Raw genomic sequence first — 24,057 nt, forward strand, 5'->3', positions numbered from 1 at the left:
TCATCTAAATGTGCTTTTGTAAATTATGTATGCTTGTTTTAAATGCACATTTTTATCCTGTGTTTTTATGCTCTTGTAAAGTGTCTTTGAGTGGAATGAAAAGCGCTTTCAAATAAAATGTATTATTATTATTTTCCACAGATTTAACAAACATGCTAAATGCTCAACAAATACATGGAGTCCTCCCCTCGGATAAAACGGCCTCCTAACTAAAGGTGAGTGGGGAATCAAACGACAGCACCTTGCAGGAAAGCCTCCATGAATCCTGTTTGCATCCTCACACTGAGCACTGGCTGAGGAATAATCATTGGGGAGGCAGCCTAAATTAATACTCCAGTTGAGGCTGCCTCATTCTCTGCCATTAGGGCACATTACAGGGCCACAATATACATCATTAATCCAGGCACAAACAATTAATTAAAAGGCAGTTAAGGAGACAAGCTCGTGTCACTTCTCCCCGTGGTTTTAATAGACTGCAAAACAGCAGAGGGCCAAGTCAAGAAGGATCATCCCGTCGTTTGCTTCCATTCAGTCATCCTGGCTAATGGCTGCACTTGTCCTCGTTGTGGCTGTGGCTTCAGAACCTGAAGTATCCGCTTGCTCATAAAGCCACGCGTTGCTAAATGAATAGCTTCGGGGAGGATATACTGTAACCGTTTCCACTGTACATCACTCATGTCTGCATGGATCTTGAAAAGAAGTCCTCATACATACAGTAAACACACAAAGAAATGCATGCGACCAGTGCACGTACGATTCAGATTCCTAATTTAATGTATTTGTAACAGGCTATTTGTGTCCCAGAGTTTCACCTGGGCGAGTTATCTAAATCACAATTCACAAGTAATATGACTAAAATAAAGCCCTGCATTCCACATGTATTTCAGCAGATAACTTCAAAAACTCAAAAGTGGCATCTGACTTTCACAGGTTGATTTTTACTACATTTTCATTTATTGTTACGATTATTGAAATGATTTTATCTCTTTATTATTTTTTGGGGGTTTGTTTCGTGACAGAGGGATACAAACAATTTTGTCCTCATGTGTATCGACAAGTCAAGTTGTGACAGGGAAAGTAACTTGCCATCACATTGGCGGCAATGCAATCAATCAAACAAAACAAACACTGTCATTGTCAAAAAGAATAGAAGGCACAATTGTGCACCAATATATCAGTACTGATGTGTTATGCTCTGGCTACGAGGTACAACAACAATTGCCAAAAGTTGAGCTGCTGAAACATGTACACATGAAGTATGATAAACATTAAATAACTCACACTGGATTCCTGTGGATTTGGTTGCACCATTTTCTAAATTCCAAAAGATATGCAACCTGATACATCACATTTATCGCTTTCCTTCCACAAGACGTACTTGTACGTCTTTTTAAAATTAGGCCCCACCTACCAAGGACGTACTTGTACGTCTAAGTCTTTTGTTTTGTGTTATAGAGAGGAGGAGGGTCTGATGCAATCTGTGAATAAGAATAAGCCGTTTACATTGTAAATTATGTAAAAAAAAGCGACCAGTAGGTGACAGTAGTGCCTCACGTGCTTGAAATGCATGCTTTCACAAAAAGCTCTTCTTCTCCGTTTTTTGCCCAGGAATCGCCATTTTCTTGAAACTTAGCCATTTTGTAATGCTGATTGCTGAAGAATGGAAAAAAAAATTATGCTGAAAGAAGAGAGTCCAAAATTTATTTTGGTAGGCTCCATGTTTATATAGCATTAGAACTAAATATTCTGTAGGCCTCGCGAGATCAATCAAAATCCAGTAAAACGCTGGGTTTGAGGCGGTTGCTCCAGTGAAAATGGCCGGGATTGAGTGAGTTATAAGTAAAGCTAATTCAGCGATGAAACAGTGATCGGTAGTATGCTTATTACTGTATGTCTCCTGTGTCGATTTGTAGCAAACGCAGTACAAAAGAAAACGAGATGAACCTCTGAGCTGCACAACAAATGGTCAAAATAGTATGACATCGTGTCATTTTAGGATGTCTTGAGTCAAGCATAACTTCTCTTTGGTTGCTAGGTAGCTAAATGGTCAAACCGCAATGGCCGGTAGCTCACACCAAGGGACAACGGGGAAAAAGGTCGTGTCCCAAGAGAAATATCGGGTCCTGGTTACGTCGACATTAATTTGCCATGTCATGACTCGTGTTGTACTTAAAAGTGTCTTTGGTGAAGTACAAGACACACAAACAAATTGAATGGATCAGTCAGGCTGACCACAAATGAATTATCGATGCATGGAAAACTATTCAATCATTGTTCGAGGAAATGTCTCCAATGTTTTTGAAAATGTAAACAAAAATAGTCTTAACATGCCAAGTATTCAAGTTTTTTTTTGTTCATTTATTGACCACTGAGTCATCACTCTCTCAAAACACAGACTTCCTTTAACTTAATATTGACTCTTTGAGATGATCAAATTCCACAATTTTCCTTCACGCAAGTCTTTGATTTGAAGAAATGAAATTGTTGACTGGTTGATGTCATTGCAAAACATCTGAAATAAAAGGTTTCCCCTGTATTTCAAATTACATATTTCCAGTAACACGATTGCATAATGACGCATGTATTTACATTTTCATAGAACGCCTGTTCAGCGTATTGCATCCTATCCCTCACATTCATTTAAAATTAACTTGAATAAATATATACATACTGTATATATATATATACTGTATAACTTCCACCATCCATGTGACCTATAGATTTTACAACTGAACACAATGTGTGTGTGTATTTATCTATTGATTGATAGATATGTGGGGTCCCATTCAAAGTAAGGCTACAAATAATTATTTCAATCATCGATTATAATTCAATTATTTTGGCGGTTAATCAATGAATTGGATTTTAAAATGTGGTTTTGATTTCCATCCCTTTATTCAAAAACAGGACATAATTTCCAACTGAAAGTGTAGAAAATGCACAAATAAATAAATTCTGATTCAGTTACTGATTTGGTCATGTCAGAAAATGTCCAACTGTTAATCATTGTTTTCCAAAGTAAAAGCAGATATTTGCATATATTTCATTTTGATTCAACAAAATAACCTGTCTGCTTTCATGGAGGACAGAAATACAATCTGGGAGTATTTACTGTTGACAGGCTGAAATTAGGAGGATTCAGACACGTTTAAATTAAATAAGATCTCTAAACAATTAATCGATAATCAAAAACTGATTTCAATTGCATTGGTAATCGATTCATTGTCGAACAATGGTTTCATCTCTGATGCAAACTCATTGCCGGCATCAGCCGAAACTCGGTATGTCGAAATTTGGTCAATTCAATGTTTTGTTTATTGTTCGGTCCCTAAGTGTGTCTGCTAATTTTACAAATCATTGATCAGAGTTGAAAATGGTTTGCCTTCTTTGACAATGCAATGTTAACGGCGAAACAAACATGCCGTTTATTTGGTTTCCTGAGAAGTGCTGGTTTTGGAGATGGGAGGACTCCACCTTGTGCCTCTGTCATATTAAATGGGAGTCAGCACACACCTGCCGCCATTTATAGTCCCTCTGGTTAATAACAGTGGCATACCACAGAACTGGACGGTCTTCCAGAATCGATTCAAAGACGAGAAAATAACGGGTCAGGGAGGCTCTTAGTGGGCTAAGATCAACATTGAAAGAGCTTCAGGTATTTCTTTTGAGTACATGTCACAATAATCTATTGTCTGCTTATCTGGGCTAACAACAAAACAAAAACATTCAAACCCCGGCGACATTTTTGCAAAAACACGATGAAATCTCCAAAACGCAGGTGGGAAAAGTGTATATTCTATTTAATGATTCTTCGTTTAATCGGGTCGGGCAATTGAGAAGAGTTTCTCAGTCAAGATGTCATGGTCCAATAAAAGTAAGGTTGACTATTTCGGTTATCATACCAGAGGTATGCTTGGCACAAATAACACTGCTCATCGCCATCAATGGAGCATGGTGTTGGCAGCATCATGCTTGGCCTGTTTCTCTTCAGCTGGAACTAGGGCCTTAGTCAATGCGGAGGGAATTATGAACAGTTCCAAATACAGCTCAGTTCGAGCACAAAACCTGCTGAAAGTTCATGGGAATTTTATCTTCCGGCATAGCAAGATGATACTGGTTTAATGGTCAATCTGACAAGGCACTGACCAAAGTCCTGATCATTCCTAAGTGCTGTTTCACATTCCAGAGATGCAGTTGCTTCACTGTGTCCCAAAGTACTTGAGTTTCGAATTTCATCGACCTCCGGTTCTGAGTTTGTGGTTGATTTTTGACTTGTTTTTTGTTCCTTTCCAATCCAAAGACCTTCATCCCCAAGTTGACTGCCTTATTTGCCGACCGCTAATAGAAGATGTTGTGATACTAAAGCGTCTCTCCATCTTCTGCTGTGCCTCCTCCGACTCTCTCAAGGCAATGATAAATGAGAGCGTGCTGGGGTCAGTGTGTGAAACTCCTCTTGATGGCTACACTGGGGAAGAGGCTGGATAGCTCTTGAGCTATCCTTGTGTCTATTTGGGAGCAGAAGGAAACATCCAGGAGGAGCAGCTTTGGACACGACTGGAGGAGTTTCTTCAATGAGGCGGCACTCACAAGCCGTGTTCCTGACATGTCACAACATGAATATGAAGTCAAGAAAGTTGGGATTATGCTCATTACAACAAATATGCACAAGCAGTGTCGCCATAGAATTGACTCATGTCAAATGACAGTATTTCCTTCACTTAACATACCAATCAAGATTGCAATCACTTGACACTAGATTTTTTTTGTCATACTTCCATTATTTCCTGTTTTAACATTTGAACAAATTAGAACTCAACCAGCACCTTGTAACAGATTGCGTTTGACCTTAGAGCTTCCACAATTTGCGTTGACATTTTGGTTGTATCCACGTCCACCGTGCAGGACAAAATGCAGTGAGCTGCAATGGGTCAATCTATTGCCATCATGCTTTGGTGTTCTTATCAATAACATCGTATACATGCCACAAATAAAAAGGTACAATTAGCGTCTAATGGACATGCATGACCACAGATAATCAGAGTGACTGAGAGTCTGATTTGAGTTCTGAGTGAGGGAGCCGTACATGAACGAGGCAAATACCTGCCTTGCAATTTGCCAGAATTACAAATTTGCATTTCTCAAACAACAAGTCCAGGTTTTGATAACATTGCAGGACATAACCTGCCGCTATTTGGTCATCACAGCTACTGTGGTGATTAGTGACTGACTTGTGTGATAGTGTTGCTGCCACCAGTAATTGACATGACACACGCAATGTCTGTTGTGTAATGTATAAGGAAATCATTTACCCAGTATGTCGAGATGTTGGAGCAAGGGGCAGCTGGAGGCCAACTCTTCGATGTCCGAGTCACGGACTGTGCGATTGGCAGTGAGGAAAAGTTTGCGTAAGCGTGGTAAGCTGCGAGCGAGGTGCTGGAAACATCCAGTGCTGCTCTGCAGAGTGGGACTCCAGCCCAAGTCCAGTTCCTCTAACATTCTGAGCAGTCACAGATCAAACAACAAACGGTTAGGCAACTGAGTGGACTCCAAAATTTACAAGCCACCTTAAGTGAGGTCAGCTTTGAACTGCCGCCGGCAGTCAGAGGTGAATTTGACTGACCTGCAGCCAGAGACAAGCTCATTCAGACCACGATCTGTCAGATTTCTGCAGCGCCACAGGTCCAGTGAACATAGTGAGCGGCAACGAGCAGCCAGGATACTGGCCACAGCATCGTAGTCTTCAATCTGTACACAATCACGGTGAGTCAGGGCACATTCACCAGCATTCGTAGTGGAACTGTAAATATCAAGCTTTGGTAACGATCTGTTCACATTTGGTATTTGGCTGAGAAGATCAATGAACTGTGTGTACTTTGTGCTCTGTGGTTGGCTGGTGGCCAGTCTAAGGTTTACCCTCCTCTTGCCCAGAGTCAGCTAGAAAAGGCACGAGCTCACCCACGACCAAAGGTAGAATACATGTTTTAGAAGTTCGATTGCATGAATGTTCAACTTGTTCAAAAAAGTAACTGAAATGCTTACATTCAAAGACAAAAATGCAAACACGAAATGATGCAGTTGCTGAACTGTGGCGCAGCTGGCTGGGATAAGGGTCAGCTCAGAATGTTGCAAACTCATGTTAAATAATTCCAAACTATTTTGCAGAATGACTCTTATTAAGCCCAACAGTTACCTGGCCCCCAAAATGTGATGATTGAAACATATTCACCATTATGCTTACTTTAGGTTGAGTTTTACAGCAAAAAGCAAAATTCTCCAAAGTGGATCAAAAACATGATCAAAAAGAGTTCCACATCATTTTCACGGCATTTGCCTGGACATCAACAGTACAGCAAGTACACAAACAACACGGCAGAGCAGTGATAAAAAGAACTGGGCGTCCTTTTGAAATTGACATTTGGAAATGGTAACAAAACTGGTCAGTGAAGCTGCCAACAAGCCAGCAGCCATATTTAAAAAAACTGCAGTAATAATTGGCAAATAGATCTGGGCACTAAATGTGTTGACCATGACTCGTCTTCCTCATACATCTGCATTGCGACTTGGGGCTCAACATGGAATATTCATCTTCCAGAGGGAAAAAAAAAACAGGTTTAAATCTATACCTTATACGTTGTTAAAACGAAGATTTAAGTCTTTTTGTCATGCCAAAAAAAAACAAGAAAAAAAAACTTGCACCAACCACAAGAACACCACACACCACAAAGCATGCTGGTGGCAGCAAAATGCCAGCAAACAGAACACGCAGACTAATTTCATTTCTCCAGAAGAACACTTAGACTGAGCCAGCAAGTAGCCACATATGAATTTCAATTTGATGAATGAATAAAACAAATCTCTCAGCCATTCAAACTCGTGTACCATTTTGATTTTCTATCCCAGTGGACTTTGGGTAAAAAATAAGGTACACGTGCAATCAGCCTTGTCTCGCTGTCTTTCAATATTTCCGTGTGTCCACCTGTCTGACTAAAAGGAGCATTCAGATGCTTGTTTCTATAAACGTCTCATTCTATGAAAGAGGTGCTGCTTTCTGTCTCATGACAAGTGTCCTCATTGAAAACTAATAAATGCTTATTCTAATTTATGTTCGTGTTGATGTCGTGTTTATTCTCACCCTGACACAGCTCCCGAGGTTCAGGTGCTTCAACTCAATGCAGAAAGTCAAGATGCTCAGAATAGCTGTTTGCTATAGAGAAAGCAAGGAAGAAAAGACAAGAGGAATGTAATGTAAGAATTGTATATCAACTGTACACATCCAAAAGACGGTTCTGTTTGGAGAATCCCTCCCGACGTCGCCATTTCATTCAAATGCAAAAGGGGACATATCTGACTTTGCTTAAAATGTATTATGCTGACGCACATTACACGCACTTGACCTTGTTACCAAAGACACGATTAAAATGATTCAAAATAAATGCTGATATACTTTAAAGTGCAAAAGGATGACAAATTAAGGTTGACTAATCTCAGTTGAGAGTACACCAACTGTACGTGAGGAAAGGTTGAGTATCTATGCAGACACATTTATCAGCAGTGAAACGGTGTCAGTGTACGTAGACATGCTCAATTCTGCCTCTAGCATCTTCTCTTCGGCGAGCGAGACATTTATGCATTGAGTGACAAGATCATGACAGCCTGACAAAAAAAATGAATAAATAAAAATAAAACACTGCTCATTCTGTCTGTCTCGCTGTAAACAACCAGCAAGAAACTGCATGCGCGGCTCCATCCATCCATTGCAGAAACTTAACTTGTGTCTCTCACACCTCAGTAGGAAAACATGACAAAGAACGAAAACCACTAAGATCTGACACCAGAGTCACAACTTTTTATCTTTCAGACAATCCTGAACATGAGCACTGTAGCATGTCAGAGTCCGCCTGTAATCGGAGCTCACATTGCTCATTTTAAAATCAATGGTGGCGACTCTGAGACATACCATTGAATAAACACAGATTAAAAATACACACGTTAAGACAGTGTGTATGCAGGCTGTTTTTTTTAAATCCTCACCAAAATATGAAAAAAAGAAAAGGCTCACATCATAAATAGGAATTTGTGAAAAAACACATGCCCGAGTTAAATCGTTAATTGGTTTGGTGACATCCAAAATGTTGTTGTTGAAGTGACTATCAACTAGTCCACATTTTGTGTTTCACGTGGATGCTAATCAGTTGAAAACAATGCTTTTGACAGGCAAACAGCAATCAAACCAAATGCTATGTCTTCCAACTTTAGAGTGAAACTTAAATACTCAAGGAGACATTTCGGCCGTCTAACACAGACACACAGACAGACAGAAAGAACAAAAAAAAGGGAAAAAATGAAGATCTTAGTGCATATGTCATCTTTTTTTTCTTTGTTTTTGTACCTGCATGTAAAAACAAAACGTGGGCTGCATTTATGAAAACTATTAACTGCTACAGGGAACACAACATTATAATTCTGCAGGTATCAAAAACATGTTGAACTCTAAAAAAAAGAGGCTTGGTTGAATCTTAAGTTAAAATAAAACGTTGATATGAGTCCTAATTTAAAATGAAAGGGCGGCACGTTGATCAGGTGGTTAGCACGTCGGCCTTCTTGTGTGGAGTTTGCATGTGCACCCCGGGCACTTCTGTTTCATCCCACATTCCAAAAACATACATGAGAGGTTCATGGAACATTCTGAATTGTCCCGAGGTGCGATCGTGAGTACGAATGGTTTGTTCGTCTATGTGTGCCCTGCGATTGGCTGGCAACCAGTTCAGGGTGTCCTCCTGACCAAAGACAGCTGGGAGAGGCTCCAGCACGCCCGTGTGCCTCGTGAGGATAAAGCGGATCAGAAAATGGATGGATGGATGGTCACAGACATCCACAGGAGATGAAAGTGACACATGCAGCTGGGAGTTGCAAACTCCTTCTACAGGTCATAGTATGTGTACCCGGATCACGTTCCTAACTGATTTGGGAGGCTAACGAGATAAAAACCTTTGCCTATGATCGTTACCAACTAATTCAATTCTCAGTTTTCCATTTTGTATTTTTAATCTGAGCCTAATTTGAACCACGAAAAATTTGCATTTTTGTGTTGGATTAAAAACACCACTCAGGGTTGCATGTTAAAGACAAAATATGTCATAACAAAGAGTGGTCTTGCATTGCTGTGAGGTAACAAGCAACGCAACTTGCGTACAAACAACAAGGTCACTGATATATGTGAGGATGCGTGATGACCGCGCCTACCTCAATCTTGGTACGATAAAGTACGAGTCTGCGGAGACGTGTAAATTTGGAAATGTGTATGAAGGCCTGTGGGTGAAGGCGGTCGCAGGAGGCCAGGTTTAGCTCCTGTAGCCCTGGACAAGTCTGGGCAAGGACCTCCAAACAGGCCTCATTCAGGAAGTGGCAGCAAGACAGCTCCAGACACACCAGACTGAGCCCACACGCCTTCATGAAACTGTGGAAAAAGGAGAAATAAGGTTAGATGCACAGCTGCGGTACTAACAAGTACTTCATTTGAATCAAGATTAAGAATAATCACACACTACTATGAAATACCAGAGGTGGGTAAACTTGTGTGCATTCTTTCGCAACTTTTCAAGTTCTTCAAGGCCATTTCTATCCTTGAGAGCCCACGCTGAGAGTCTGACCTGCTGAAGCTAGTGAGGGTGAGAGCACCACGGTTGCCAGTCCAAGAAAGGTTGAGCCTCTGGAGGCGTGTGCAGCGGCTCTGCAGGTGTCCCAAGGAGGTGTCACTCAGCCTGGCCCAGTAGGGCTGCAAACTCAGCTGGGTGTATTGCAGCGGGTCACAACAGTGCTGGTGTAGCATCTTACAACTCTGGGCCAGACGGCACAGGTCTGGCAAGGTCAGGTGGCTGAGTATCAGTTGAATGAGCTAAGGATGGGGACGGAAATCAGACAAGGGGGAAAAAAAACTCAGGAGAGAATCCACCAAAAGTAGAAATTTGGGTGCACAAGGGAACAACACCTCACCACAAAATGCTGATTAACATTCATTAGATCTATTTTATATTCAGTACATAGCGATAATTCAAACGGAAAATGAATGTGTAGAAATTTAATTTTCTAACAATTCAGTGTTCTGCTCGTACCAACTCTCTTTTAAGGGGAATGAACCAGTCGGTCCATCAGAACTCACTAAAAGTTGTTGTTGTTGTTGTTTTTTTAAGATCAATCAATAGTGGAGCGAATAGCAAACTCTTTGGGTCCAGGAACCGCTCACAGGGGAGACATTTTTTGCAACCTCAAATCCCTATCGCTAACTTATCTACTATACTCCTAAATGGCAAAGCAATAGGAAGTTGCCTATTTTTAAGAAAATAATTGGTTGTCATGTTATGATAAGAAAATCATGTTTTATTGACAAAAGGCAGAATTTTGACAAGAAAAAATGCTGTATTTTGATGAAAAAGGCCCATTTTAAGAAAACAACTGTACCGTATTTTCCGCACTAAAAGGTGCACCTAAAAGCCTTCAATTTTCTTAAAAGCTCACACCGCGCCTTAAAATTCGATGTGCCCTGTGTATGGTCATTACGGTAATATTTCGACCCCAAAATGGCTCCTTGCTCAAGACATGCTGACAACGCAGAGTTCAAATGTAAGGCGATCGGTTACGCAGTTGAACACGGAAATAGAGCAGCGGCAGGAGAGTTCAACGTTAACAAGTCAATGTTATAACTTGCTGTTGGTTAAGTGAACTGTGTCGCTGCTTGATTCAATGTTTTACTGACAGCTGATCGTTCTGTTGCCGTTTCCTTGAGCATAGCTCCATCTAGTGGACGCATTGTGGATTGCGTCTTAGAATGCGGTGCGTCCAATGTATGAAAAAAAATTATAAAATAGGCCATTCATTGAAGGTGTGCCTAATAATCCAGTGCGCCTTTTAGTGTGGAAAATATGGTCAAGTCATAATACTACGAGATTATAGTCAAGGTTGAACAAGGGAAGAAAGTCATTTTTAGAAAGTGAGCCTCAAAAATACGGCACGAATCTCATAATATTCTACCAATTATATGATCAAAAATGAAAAACATTCACCTTTTGTCCTTGAAAAGATCGAGGACTTTAGTATATTATATGCGAAATATCTTTATATATTCATGCAGGAATGTCAGATGTTTGTCACAATACCTGTCACTCACATTTTATAATGGGCCCAAAGCTGAGGTAGGGACTGCGACAGTAATTCAGTTATTATGTTTATTTTATCAGTGCGCCAGTCCCTCTATGTCAATCCTGTATGTTCAGCGGAACCTCGGTTTAACACACCCGGAACCAATAGACTCACAATATAACTCCAAACGCCCACTTGTAAAGTATTTGTCAGTTCGTTGGCTCCATAATTGGCTGCTGTTCACTGGCGCTGTGGGGCAATCAACAGTCAGCGACTGGGAGACGGATTTCCGGGTTGTGACGCTAATACACAGTCGAACAGAGCAGGCCGTCACATGCCTTCGTGGTAGCCACGTTACAGGCAATGCATGGGTATACGTGGCGGCCATGTTGCCAGGGGTGACTGTGCCAGAAAAAGCAATGTATGCAAGCACGTAGCTAAAAAGGCCCAGCGTCGATAATCTGGAAACCGGACGATTTCCAGATGAGCCAGCCTGTGCATTAATTTCTGCCGGTCAGCAATCTGTTTTGAAATCAGACAAAATGCGACATTTAAAGGTCTTATTGCTTCTCACACAAATGTACTACTAATGTATTAATGGAGTCTGGTAGGCCATTTTATGTAATTAGAGCACTGACGACTCTACATTTGTTAGTTAGGGTGTCACCAAGTCAAAATTATTTAATACCAAAAGATGCCATAACCTAATGCACCACTAGAAACAACACCGCTGTCACTATATTTCACAGTCAGTAGGGGGAAAATATATCAATTAACCTGGCATAAAACAGTCACAATTGTTACTTGTTTACAGCAACAAAGCATGTTGGGGATAGCTATGGCAACTGAAAGGTTAGCGCCAGTCTGCTGAGGAGTGTACGAAGAGCGCGAACAGGAAATTTCGTGTTAGCTGCCAAAATGTTGCTGGTTTACCAACATTTGATACATATAAATATGCCTTGTTTGGTGTCAATTGTCTTGTTATGGACACTTGCTTATTGGTGCCTTTTTGTCTTTTTTTTTTAATTTCCACTATTTACGTTCTCATACCTTTTCAAATCAAGACTGACCGTGATCTTTTAAGCACATTCCATTGTCATTTTTGATGAAATATCAGATGAACATTTCAGCCTAATGAACAAATTAGGCTGAAATTGCACATCGTCATGAAAATATGAACTAAAGTGTGCCATTCAGAGCCATGAAACTTCAGGGCTAAAAACTCTGACACTGGTCTCATCGATGAATTTTGTTTCATGGAGCGAGCTCTTGTTATCTAGTGTGTGTACACATTTTTCCAAAAAAAAGGGTTTTTTTTGTCAAGCCCTTATTTGTGGCATCCAATCATAACCAAGATGATAGAAGGAAATGCACTTACATCGCAGCTTGTGAACACAACTAACTGCACGCAATCATCGTCCCCAAGGACCAGCGAGGTATATTTAGATAACGTGTGAAACTTTTGAAACAGTTTCAAGCTTTTTTTGATATTTTGTTACAATAACTTCCTATTGTTCTGGGCATCTATAGGACACCAGCACAGTACTCTACGATAATTTTGTACTGTATATAGTGGCAATATTTTATTTTTTTGGCACAACCAAGTGATTCAACAGGAGAAGTATTCACATAGGATTGGTTAATCTTTCTTTTGCTACAGCTGCTTTTTTGTCAATATTAAAGTTGTGTAATGACTATGTTGAGCAATTTTAACAGATAAAACAATTCATTCACTCTCGCGGTGTATAGTATCTTTCACGAAAGGATGAATAACGTTTCTATCCCTTAGCTGATGATTCAGACAGGTACTGAAGTGTTGGAAGCATCAGCAAGTCAGTCGTCAGTTTTGTTGATAAGTGGCATAGCAATACTTTGAAGTTCTCAGATGGCGGTGGCACATCATCGGCCGTTTTGCTCCCATGATTGCAAAGTATTAGACAACTTCCAATTGTCTTGTGGGGAGCTCAGCTTGTTTAGTTTATTCAGGTTGTGTGCTATTGATCTTCCCTTTCTGCTTAAAAATAACAGCCACTTAAACGGCATATTTAGCAACAGCCTTATCAAAGTCACAATTTTGTTTCAGTCATCAAAAATAATCAAATGTATAGAAAGTCTTGCCTCATTAGAGTTCATAGTCATTCACCTCGTAGGGTAGTTTGTCAAAGTAGCCGTTGCCTGTCCTGCTGTCTGCACTCTGTCTGAATGGACTGCCCAGATCAGAAAGGTCCTCTTCACTGTCACTCAGGTCAATGATGTCAATGACAGGCATTTTGTAGAGCGCGAGCATGGGCCTCTCTTTCACGCCACGTAGGATGACGGCATCCAGTTCAGTATAATAATCCAGAAGAGAGCTGTTGACCTCCAGGCGTAGCAGGTTGGTGGGAAAACTGATATGCTTGATGTTAGGTGAAAACTGACGAGCCTGGGGTGCCAGCACCTTAGTGGGCTCCCCCGACCACAACACCTCCCACCTGCATGAGAGAAATTGGACAGGATGAAGGTCCAATCCATTTTTTAATCACTGTGATGGCTATGAATTGTCAGTGTTTAAAATGGTTACGTTGATGTACTTTTCCTGCCTAAAATATCATGGCATTGTATTGCTATGTTATTTACTGTAAGCGACTCCGGAGTTTGAAACAATACAAATCTTTTATCATGTACCATGTTAAAATTCTGCTGTGCAGTCGTGATAACTCATCATGGTTTGGTATATCTGCCTTACGTTCATCACCATAAATTGCAGTTTTAACAGTTCCATGCCTCGTGCACAAACGGCCAATGATCACTGGTGATGTATGGTATGATTCCTCATCTAATATTACACTTCAGGGAGATCACAACACACTCCTCTATGGGCTGTGAAATATGTGCCACCAGAAATTCAATCTGAAAAATGAATCAATTGGAATCGCTACAATTGAATCTGTGTGGAAAAGATTGGAATTTGTAATACAATGTGGAAAGGTATACGCAACTGAAACACAATTCAAATTGTATAATTTGAATACTGTTTTTCAAAGTAAAGATTCAATTGAACAATGCAAATTGAATTGATGGAAATTAGATTCCATTTTCAAAGCACTTTTTCAAGTTTGGCAATGCAAATTTAAATATAAATTATTCCGATTCCATTTCTGGTGGCACATATCCCGGCCCATGCCCCCTCGGCCTCTCTGGGTGCATGGAAGTTTCACCCAAAAAGTCTACATGTGTTTTGTGGACTTTGAGAAAGCATTCGACAATGTCTTTGGCAAGAGAGTTCTGTGAGTGGTATTCGGGGAGTATTGGGTTTTAAAGCAGCAGCCTTTACTTATGTTAATGGTACAGTTTGTTTGTTACATATTGAGCCCAAGGGAAATATTTTTGTTAATTTATTGATGTAAATTGTGACATTTAAATTGTTTTGTCCAAATATATCAAAGGGGAAGTGAAGTCAAAAATGTTCTTTACAATATAATTTTGTCCCCACTCGTCTAAACACAGTACTCTGATTAATTTTGCATTGGTGGAATATGAATTCACCAAAAATATCCAGCCGTTTTATTTCATCTCAGGGGGTTGACATTTTGCCTTGAATGGGCACTTTCTGGCGACTAAAGATGACATCACAGTGCCGAAAGGTTTTGGTAAGAACCGTAGTGGCTCACCTGTTTTCTGGGTTTAGTCATGTGACGTCGACAGCAAGTGGCAGTATAGGGCTAAATGGCCGCACCATGAGATGGTTAAAATGGGTGGATTTTTCTGCTTCAATCATATTCCACAAATGCAATATTTAGCCTAATACCAAATTTACACTGTTGGGGGTGCATAGAACAATTATCATAAAGACATTTTTGATTTGACTTCCCCTTTAAAGATTGTGTTGAAAGGGCCATTTTGACTCAGATGAAGCATTTTTATTTTACACTATAAAGAAAAAAAGAAAATCACATTTAAAAGACTAATTCTTTCCATTTAAGTTGGTAGAGTTCATACTGTACTCATTTGGGGGAAAGAATCAATAGGAAACTGGATTTTTCTATACAACCTGATGGAATACAGCAGAGGAGCACATCAGCAAGCTTTGCAGAAGCCTAATACCGATCCTGGTCATCTGAACCAGGTGTGATGGAGGAGGGAAACATGTAAAACAAACTGGATAGGGTCTCTCCAGGACCGGACTTCGCTACCCCTTAAATACGCTGATCTGTTTCTTGTGTTATACTTCAAGTTAACAGTACATGGTGAACACAATCCTAACTATTTGTTAATGGAGCTAAAAGTTGTGTGAATACATTGGTCCCTTCCGCTACAAAAAATAAAACATCAATCCAAAGTACTGGGATTATGTGAAATTGGGGGGAAAAATGTGATGTGTTATGAAGGAGTTTATTAATGGGCAATTGGCATAATTGCGATATTTAGCATGGACTTGAAGACATTTATTAATTTATTAACATTTTCTAATGAATGCAGTGCATGTTTTCATGTGGCAAAATAAGCAGGCTGTATTCTTATGGAATTAAGCTAAAGTATGATCAGAAAACCTTTAATAGTCTAACAATGGAGAAATTCCCACTTCACTTCACTTAATTGTAACGACATAGAATTATTTAATCATCCATCCATTTTCTAATCCAATTATCCTCACAAGGGTCGCGGGCATTCTGCAGCCTATCCCAGCTGTCTTCGGGCACCCGGCGGGGAAAACCCGGAACTAGTTGCAGGCCAATCGCAGGGCACACATAGAAAAACAATCCTTCATGCTCACAATCACACCGAGGGACAATTTAGAGTGTTCAATCAGCCTGCCATGCATGTTTTTGGAAAGTGGGACGAAACCGGAGCACCCGGAGAAAACCCACGCAGGCACAGGAAGAACATAGAAACTCCACACAGGAAGGTCGGAGCCAGAATTGAACCCTGCACCCTCTGCACTGTGAGATGTACATGCTCATCAATTTACCACCGTCCCGCCTTATTTATTTATATATAAATATATTTCATTTTATGTTAATAACGCTCCTAGATACTGTTCACTTATTGGAAGGTGATGGAAATTAAAGGTTGCATGTGATTGGTCAATGTCATCAGAAAAACAAACAAACATACAATTCCAGATAAAAGTATTAATTTATCAAAGCTTTTTGTGATACACATATTGTACATGCCATTGTCGCAATATTTTAGCAATATATTATGCAGCCCTACAGGGTACAGCGTCACCTTACAATTACCGGTAAGTTATACCTGTAGATGAATGAGATGAGAACTCGAGTAATTGTTTCAGAAGTGTTCAAGGAAGCTTTGCTTTAGCATTAGGGTGTAAGGCATCGCAAGTCGGACTCATTAAATTACACTAGACGTGCATTTTTATCAAATATGGGAGCTTTTACGCATTTGCATTAATTTCATTACTATGAGTCTGTAACCTTAATTCTAAGAATTCTGTTACACAAAGCATGCGTAAGCATGTTGACAAGTAATACAGACAACATATGCATACAGTTACAAATTGATATTGCGTCTGCTCATAATTTTCAAAACCAGATGGTTGCCTCACCTGACATCCGTGGGAGGATTTTGGGAAAAGGGGTTATGCGAGCAGGCCAGAATCTGGACAATAGCCCCAGGGTAATAAGTCTCAAGCACCTCCACAGCTGTAGGATAAACAGGCTCTTCAAATCCCAGCTCAATATAATCCTGGCTGTAGAAACTTTTAGGTGTGCGCCGGAAACGTGGTGACGCGCTGGCACATTGTTCCCACCAAGTTCCATAAGTTCTGAACACCGCAGTCTGTGTAAAGTCTCCAGAGCTGGGGTAGACATTAGGTACACCAGCCAGGTTCCACATTGTGTAAGACATACTATTCTCACTGCCATAATGAGAGCTGAAGTCCAAAACCTCCTTGGTGTACTGCTCCACCTCCACACTGACGGGCAATATCGCCCGTTGGCCAGACTCCACTGCTCGCCGACTGGTCAGTGCCTCACCACGAGTCCCACTCCTGGAGCGTCGCCGCAGACAGATATAGTAAAACATGCTCAACAGAGTTAACATAGGGAACTCTAGGCTGTTGGAGGCAGTGGGGAAGAATGAAGGAAGAGCCTGCACCTACTAGAAGCACAATTGCTCTAGGGTGATTTGTACAAAAGTGCAGGTTAGAGGCCTGGCCGCATGCATGACCTGTAGGTTAGAGACAAACATTCATGAGTGAGAAATACCAACACAGAATATTTCTTGACTGAATCAATTAATACACATGTCTAAAATGGTATATTTTAGTTTATCAAATCATGTATCGACTAGAAAAGGACTCTGTCTCTATGTATAAATGCTCATCTGCTCTTTTGTGTTGTTCCAAGTGTAGGAATAGCAATGTGTATGAGACTTTCAGCTCGTGTTGCATTAATTAATGGCTTTTGGTTGTAGCTTAGATGGGGAAAACACAAGTGTACATTTGGTGACGCCGAGTTCAATCAATAGCTGCCGCATAGAGTAAAACTGTATACTGTGTTGATAAATCCGGCTAATAGAACCTGAGCTAAACTAAAAGAACCTAAAACAAGATTCTGGTGATCATATATTTGTAAAAATGATTGCTTTTTTCAGTGGAAGGTTGTTAGATAACAAACTGAGACGAACGAGCAATGCAAATGCACTAATGATAGTTTTGCTAGTGATATATACGACAGCATTGCAGTTTACTGTTCGATTTGGCATGCAAAGTAACCACAAGGCATTGTCATCCATAGCAGTTTTATCGACATGTTCTATGTGGAACAAACTAAAATGTAAAATAACTATCACGTAAAAGTTATAGAAGTGTTTCGGTGCAAACTAGTGTTTGCTAGTAAAGTTACAAGCATTAGGGATGATTGCATTACCGTTTAAGTGACAGGTTTTGTTAAAACAGCTGATGTTAGTTTTAGGGTTAGCTAGCTAGCCGACAGAGTCTGGTTAGCTCACCTTTGAAAACATGGGCAGTTAGCCAACAACCAGACAGAGAAGAAAACACACGGGGAAAGTACTGCTGAATGTAGATGAATGCATAGGTTTATTTAGGTGGGTACGGTAAGTCTATTTCGGATTTCCATTCTCAAAATACATCAACACCCTGACCCGCAATCGGGACGTTACCTTATGATGCCTTCCATCACGTCGGAGTTGCACACACACCAAGCGCTCATTAAAACGGCAACATATACAGTACGACGGAAAACGATATCGGGATGTGTAAAATTCACTGATACTAGATAAGTTGCATATTTAATACGCAGATTCACTCACAAACCATATCGTATAAGGAAAGTACTTGTTCTGCACTACACAAGGGCATCGATTCAAAACATGTTGTAATACGTCATCATAAGTGTAACATTAGATTAACATTCTTTCCAATCAGAAACAAATTAAAGTATCACCCAAAACGGCACGAAGCTACATAGTATCGATGACAGTAACGAGTTTGACAAAACATAAGATCAACATCCGGTCAGTGAAAGAAAAGCATTCTGGGAGTGGGAGTTCTTTTCTTTCGTTTATTTCTTTGCAGACATTAAAATCAACATTTAAAAAAGATACAAAGAAATGAATCTGGCTTGATATTAATACAGCTATTTTGGATGTCTTCAAACAAGTGAATTGAACATCAAGTAGATTTGAATTCGTAAAGGGAAAAAAGGTTATCAGCACCAAGCCTTGGGACTGTTACAATAGCAATAGAAAATAGCACATAATGTAGTTTTTTTTAAATCCAAATATTCACATTGTGCACAATGAGTATTATATATTACACTCTACATTGCATAAGATGTATGCATTAGGAAAGGCATATGGTGTAATATCAGTTCTACATAAATGATGCAAATGGCTTTCTCTGGCAACCTGCAGTGGAAGAGCCAAAAGTCAACTACTGTACTGCTACAGTGCTCAACTAAAATGCCCCATTCACAGTTCTGTCATCTAAGAAGTGATTCTCACTGTTGTCCCCCCCTCCCCCCATCATTGTACTTTGAGTAAGGTGAAACATGAAGGGGGCTTGAAATCGACCTGGGAATTTGCTTCAAAGGTAGACAGAAGTCCACCAATTGTAACTGCAGTGTGAGTTTTTTAAAATGGTACACCCAGGATCACTGTCAACGTCCCTTTGTATTCAGGGAAACGTTGCACTAAAGTCACCATGCATTTATTTAAAAAAAAGGCAAACTGAAACTACTGTGTGACACAGCAATAACCCACTTCGAGGATTTGTGTCCTAAAGGCAAAGTATGCAGTGTGTAAATGTCAGAGGTTTATGATCTTAATCTGTGCTCTCTGACAAAGAGCATTTTCATATAATTTGAGACGTTCCTGAGAAGACTCTGCATCACTGTAGTCACTTCCTGACTAATGTTGTCTCTCTCTTTGCTTGAAGGAGGTAACTGAGCCGATGCTAAAGCAACAGTTTTTCTGCTGGCGATTGAGTCTTTTTCCTTGGTTGGCTCTTGAAGCAGATTGTCATCATCTGGCACAGAAGTCGTCTCCAAAGACAGGTCCGCAGATGGGGAAGACGGAAAGGATCCAAAAAGAACAAAGAGTGTACCGATTTCCTCAACAGTGACATCTGTGATGGTCTTTAAGAACCTTGGTTGAAAGCTGTGAATGCTCTCCACCAGGTCGTGTGCAGTGAAAGCCTGTCTCACTTTTTCATGGATAGACAGGACTAAATTGTCTCTTATGGAGTAGGAGAATTGGAGTTGGACATAGGACAGTTTCTGGGAGATGCGGTCCAACACAGCCTGTGTCACTCCGACAGCCATTTTGCTAAGGTACTTGGATGGCATGGTAAAGGGGGTGGTTGGTGGAGGCAACCAAAAGATCTGCAGGACTTTTGGTAGAACCTTTATCACCATCGCACGTGGGTTGAGTAGATCAGCATAGGTTGCCTTCTGCTGCTCCAAGCTCCCAGCAAACTGTCGAGCTTTGCGGAGGATCGTAGTGTGTCTGGAGTTTATAAATAATGAAAGCATATATTGATACACGTGTTTGATAAATATTGCATGCAGACATAATTAATATTATACTTTGGCTGATAATAAATGTGCATCAAGGCTGACTCACTTTAACTGGGAAGGGATCATCTCAGGAGAGTCCAGGAGCCTTCTGGCTTCAAATTCAATGTCTCTCATCTTCATGCTGGTGTTCACCTCAAAAACCTATCACAACAAGATGCAATGAGAAGCTGTGACATCACGTGTAGGATTTGTACAAGTTTGGATCACCAGTGTTATTAAATAAAGCCATAAACAAATAGAACAAACTCCTCACTGCACTGAAGGGCATCAGAAATTACAGAACCTTCTCCACAGAAACCTGATCTTCAGAGGACAAAAATTGTCCGCCTCAACATCTTCTAACTAGATGTAAGTGACACAATTAATGTACGTATGAATGCGCATTGCTCTTTTAGCTTCATTTTTTTAGGTTATTTGACCGGGACTGCAAATGAAAATTTGCTACGAATCTTGGAGAAGCATCTCTAATCTCAAGTTTAATGTTTTCTGAAAAATAAACTAAACTATGTGCGGCAAACAAGTGAGTGCAAACTGTTGGGAGTCTTCTCTTACCAGCTTGGATTCGGCCTCAAAGCAGTCTTCCACTTCATACTCCCAAAGCCTGCAAATAAACGACAACAAAATATCGGCATCATGCCTCTTCACTCTTCTTCAAGAGAATCACCTTAGAATGAGGAGTGCCAAGTTGCTGGAAGTTGATACTAACTTCACTCGAATTGATTTTTTTGTCTCCTCTACTAGCAGGTCAGCCATTTCATCAGCAGTCACCTCAGATGGGATCAGGTTCTTCTGCTGGAGTACAAAAAGTTCTGCCAACAGTCCAATCTAAGAGAGAAAACAAGACCTTATATCTTTCTGCTTATTTTTCTTGTTTTTCTATTTTTGTGCAAACTGCTATCTCGCGGGTGTTACCTGTAGTTTATAAGAGATAGCATTCCAGCAGGTCTCCATTGATTGTTTATATGAGGGAGTGTCAAAAAACTCCTAGGACGGAAACAAGACATGACGTATTTTAGCACTTAAATAGTTTCAAATATACATCCGAACACACATACCACGAGGGGTCTGTAGATGCCGATGCTACCCTCAATAAAATCCATGTTGGCGTTGTGTCTCAATCGAGCGCCGACTAACTAACGTTCCGTTTACCTAACGTGCGCCAAGAAATTTAAATTCCACATGGCAGGGATGCTTATAATCGCGTCACAGATTACGTTGTTCTTTGATTGTTGCTAAGCAACCCATTCTGCTGCCGTTTGAGAGTTAAACTAAGGTGGAGGTCCTTATCAATTTGAATGTTGATTCAATCACTCTGGCCGGTTCGGGCTTCCGTCGTCGTGCGGCGTCCCAACTGTCCTCGTGACTGTCTGATGAGGAGGAAATTAATGACCACACTGTGAAACAGAATGGCTATCGGTATTTTTGATCAGCTCGCCTAATATTTTCTTTTATGGTTGATAATCAGCAACAAGGAGTGCACTTTTTGTCGTTAAGTATCGTGAAAGAGTTCGTTGCCTTGGATTAGCAGGCTAGCTTGAACTCAAGTAACAATGTCCACAGAACTGCCAGTTGAAGCAACAACTTTTTACAAAATTACAAAACAAAACAAACAGTCCTCACCGAACATGTCCATTTGTATCCAGACGCGTTCTTGTTAGCCTTTTTGAATCGTTGGGGGGTTGGGTGGAAACACAGCAGTCACGAAACGTTACTGCGCTTTGTGTGGTTTCACTTCTCAAAATATCAAAATTTACAGTGCAATTCTGCTTTATTCATAATGACCAATATACTACGAACCAACTTTGTGAGAATAAGCGCATGAGATAATCGATGGATGGGTAGCAATTTTGCACTTATTTGATATTTTGATATTACTGATTAAAATATCTCGTTTGTCTATTCGGTCTCTTTAAAATATTTTTTCAGTGCTCATCACTTCCTTGCATCGCAGCATATGGGTCTTCAACCCTAAACACATAATATCTGAGGGAAAATTTGGATACCTGTGACTTCCCTGCCATTTTCACATTAATGTGTTATTCTTAATCCTTTTATATGTGGCCGGATTTAACCGAACACAAAATAAATTTTACGTGGGGGGGCTATTCCCGACTGAACACAAAAAATGCACAGCATTAATAAGATAAAAGACTGAGATATGTCACTTGGAAGTGTGGAGATGCCCCTTCATAGACATCAAAGAAAAGTACCTTACAGATCAAAGAAAAGTATTCAACAGTGGACTACAGCAGGGCTTGTCGAGACTTTATTTTCATATTATATATTTTATGTCCATCACTAACCTCTCTTTTATTTTGAAAAATAACTTGATTTTGACAGCCATGCACCAGAACTCAACTTCCAGCAGCATTTAAACAGCCTCTCACATAAAAAAAGGCTGGTGTTTTCACGACATAATACAGACTTTAAAATGTTGTGGTTGCTTTGTTCTGTATCCTTCATTTCCTTTTGAGGAGATCAGTGTCAAGATATATATTTTTGTGTAGCAGGTTATGTTCATGAGTTTTTTTTAAAGGTTCTCTGAAAAGCACTTATAACAGAAATGTGAGATTTTCAAAGGCTGTTTTCAAAAAACACACATTCATTATTGTTTATTGACGTCTGTAAAATTTGTGGCGACAATTGAAAAAATGCCGGTCCCAGTGAGCTGACAACTACTGTTGCACATGCATATTGTGGGGACGATTCAGCTGCTCATTGCTTGCGCGCACACAGAGTTGCACACCTACCTACATATTCCAAATCACCTGATAGATCATGGGAACCTTAGCTTGTCTGCTTTTGCTTTGATTTGAGACACAGAGTGGCTTGTTTAGTTTAGTCTTTGGTGTAAACTAGTGCTTTTTTTATTGTAAAAACCACATGACCAACTTTTGGTCTTCCACTGTGGAGGTGAAATAATAAATACCATCTCAAAATAAGTTATGACTTCAATGACCTGTCATAGCCACTCCACGTTTCAAATCCATCCATCCATCTATTTTCTGATCCGCTTGATCCTCACAAGGGTCCCAGGGGGTGCTGGAGCCTATCCCAGCCGTCTTCGGGCAGTAGGCGCGGGACACCCTGAACCGGTTGCCAGCCAGTCGCACGGCACACAGAGACGAACAACCATCCACGCCCACACTCACACCCAGGGACAATTTCAAGTTTTCAATCAGCCTGCCATGCATGTTTTTGGAATGTGGAAGGAAACCGGAGTACCCGGAGAAAACCCACACAGGCCCAGGGAGAACATGCAAACTCCACATAGGGAGGCTGGAATTGAACCCGGGACTTCAGCACTGTGCGGTCGACGCGCTAACCACTGGTCCACCGAGCCGCAGAATTTCAAATCAATACATGTTTTTCTTATGATCTGCATGGTTCTTTCACAGCGAATCTTAATAGTAACGTCAAACATTTTCAAGTGGACTTCTGCTGGTTCTTTCATCTTTAATACTCGCCACCCTAACATCAACTGCCAGAAGACTGCCAGCAGTTTCTCAGCTAGACAATTCATTAATGCCAAGAAATTCAAAACACAATCCTGTGGAGTCTTTCAATCGTAAAGGTGTCGAAGAAGATCTACCTGTCCAAAAAGATTCCTGTCCTTATCCTGTTTCAACTGAGCCCACGTGGAATAACCCATTTATGTCTTGGAATTTTCCTATGTGTGACTCCACAGTCTTAAGAGCGCTTATGCCAAAAGGTGCCAATAAATAGCAAGGCCATAGCAAGAATAAAAGTCACAGCAATATAATGGCCCAGCTCATATCATTTTTTAAATTATGCGTGCCAAAAAGGGCTAAATGTAACACTGTGTTTGTTTTTGCATGTGTTGAACTAACATCCAATGTGTGATATGTACGAACTGAAAAGT

At 40.4% G+C, this 24,057-nt stretch overlaps 2 protein-coding genes across 7 annotated transcripts; both read right to left on the reverse strand.

Moving 5' to 3' along the window:
- Positions 1-918: 918 nt before the first annotated feature.
- On the reverse strand, positions 919-18,632 carry fbxl4 (F-box and leucine-rich repeat protein 4). Of its 5 annotated transcripts, none has more exons than XM_052064724.1 (10): positions 18,259-18,632; positions 18,088-18,148; positions 16,682-17,304; positions 13,280-13,607; positions 9,651-9,895; positions 9,244-9,457; positions 7,133-7,204; positions 5,621-5,745; positions 5,310-5,497; positions 919-4,598 (listed from the first exon to the last, which is right to left on the reverse strand). In XM_052064724.1, the coding sequence occupies exons 3-10, from the start codon at positions 17,176-17,178 to the stop codon at positions 4,435-4,437; spliced, it is 1,833 nt and encodes a 610-aa protein (XP_051920684.1). In that variant the 5' UTR covers positions 17,179-17,304; positions 18,088-18,148; positions 18,259-18,632; the 3' UTR covers positions 919-4,434. The 5 variants fall into 5 exon arrangements, with proteins under 5 accessions (XP_051920684.1, XP_051920683.1, XP_051920686.1 ...); XM_052064723.1 differs by having other exon boundaries at positions 18,088-18,151; XM_052064726.1 differs by lacking the exon at positions 18,088-18,148 and having other exon boundaries at positions 16,682-17,125.
- Positions 18,633-19,116: 484 nt separating this feature from the next.
- On the reverse strand, positions 19,117-22,023 carry LOC127600317 (uncharacterized). Of its 2 annotated transcripts, none has more exons than XM_052064811.1 (6): positions 21,795-22,023; positions 21,087-21,158; positions 20,881-20,999; positions 20,727-20,775; positions 20,221-20,315; positions 19,117-20,103 (listed from the first exon to the last, which is right to left on the reverse strand). In XM_052064811.1, exons 2-6 carry the CDS (start codon positions 21,123-21,125, stop codon positions 19,413-19,415), a joined length of 993 nt encoding a protein of 330 aa, XP_051920771.1. In that variant the 5' UTR covers positions 21,126-21,158; positions 21,795-22,023; the 3' UTR covers positions 19,117-19,412. The 2 variants fall into 2 exon arrangements, with proteins under 2 accessions (XP_051920771.1, XP_051920770.1); XM_052064810.1 differs by having other exon boundaries at positions 21,230-22,023.
- Positions 22,024-24,057: the final 2,034 nt, after the last annotated feature.

This window comes from Hippocampus zosterae, chromosome 5 (genome assembly GCF_025434085.1).
Source record: "Hippocampus zosterae strain Florida chromosome 5, ASM2543408v3, whole genome shotgun sequence".
Classification (NCBI taxonomy): Eukaryota; Metazoa; Chordata; class Actinopteri; order Syngnathiformes; family Syngnathidae; genus Hippocampus; species Hippocampus zosterae.

Bases quoted from the DNA above. Each gene is read 5' to 3' on its own strand.
- LOC127600317 (XM_052064810.1), bottom strand. From the start codon at position 21,274: ATGGATTTTATTGAGGGTAGCATCGGCATCTACAGACCCCTCGTG. The intron at 21,159-21,229 runs GTATGTGTGTTC...TTTCCGTCCTAG, and splicing joins GCATCTACAGACCCCTCGTG to GAGTTTTTTGACACTCCCTC. The intron at 20,104-20,220 runs GTGAGTCAGCCT...TATAAACTCCAG, and splicing joins ATGATCCCTTCCCAGTTAAA to ACACACTACGATCCTCCGCA.
- fbxl4 (XM_052064724.1), bottom strand. From the start codon at position 17,178: ATGTTAACTCTGTTGAGCATGTTTTACTATATCTGTCTGCGGCGACGC. The intron at 7,205-9,243 runs GTAGGCGCGGTC...CTTTCTCTATAG, and splicing joins TTTATCGTACCAAGATTGAG to CAAACAGCTATTCTGAGCAT. The intron at 4,599-5,309 runs GTAAATGATTTC...GTGACATGTCAG, and splicing joins CCAACATCTCGACATACTGG to GAACACGGCTTGTGAGTGCC.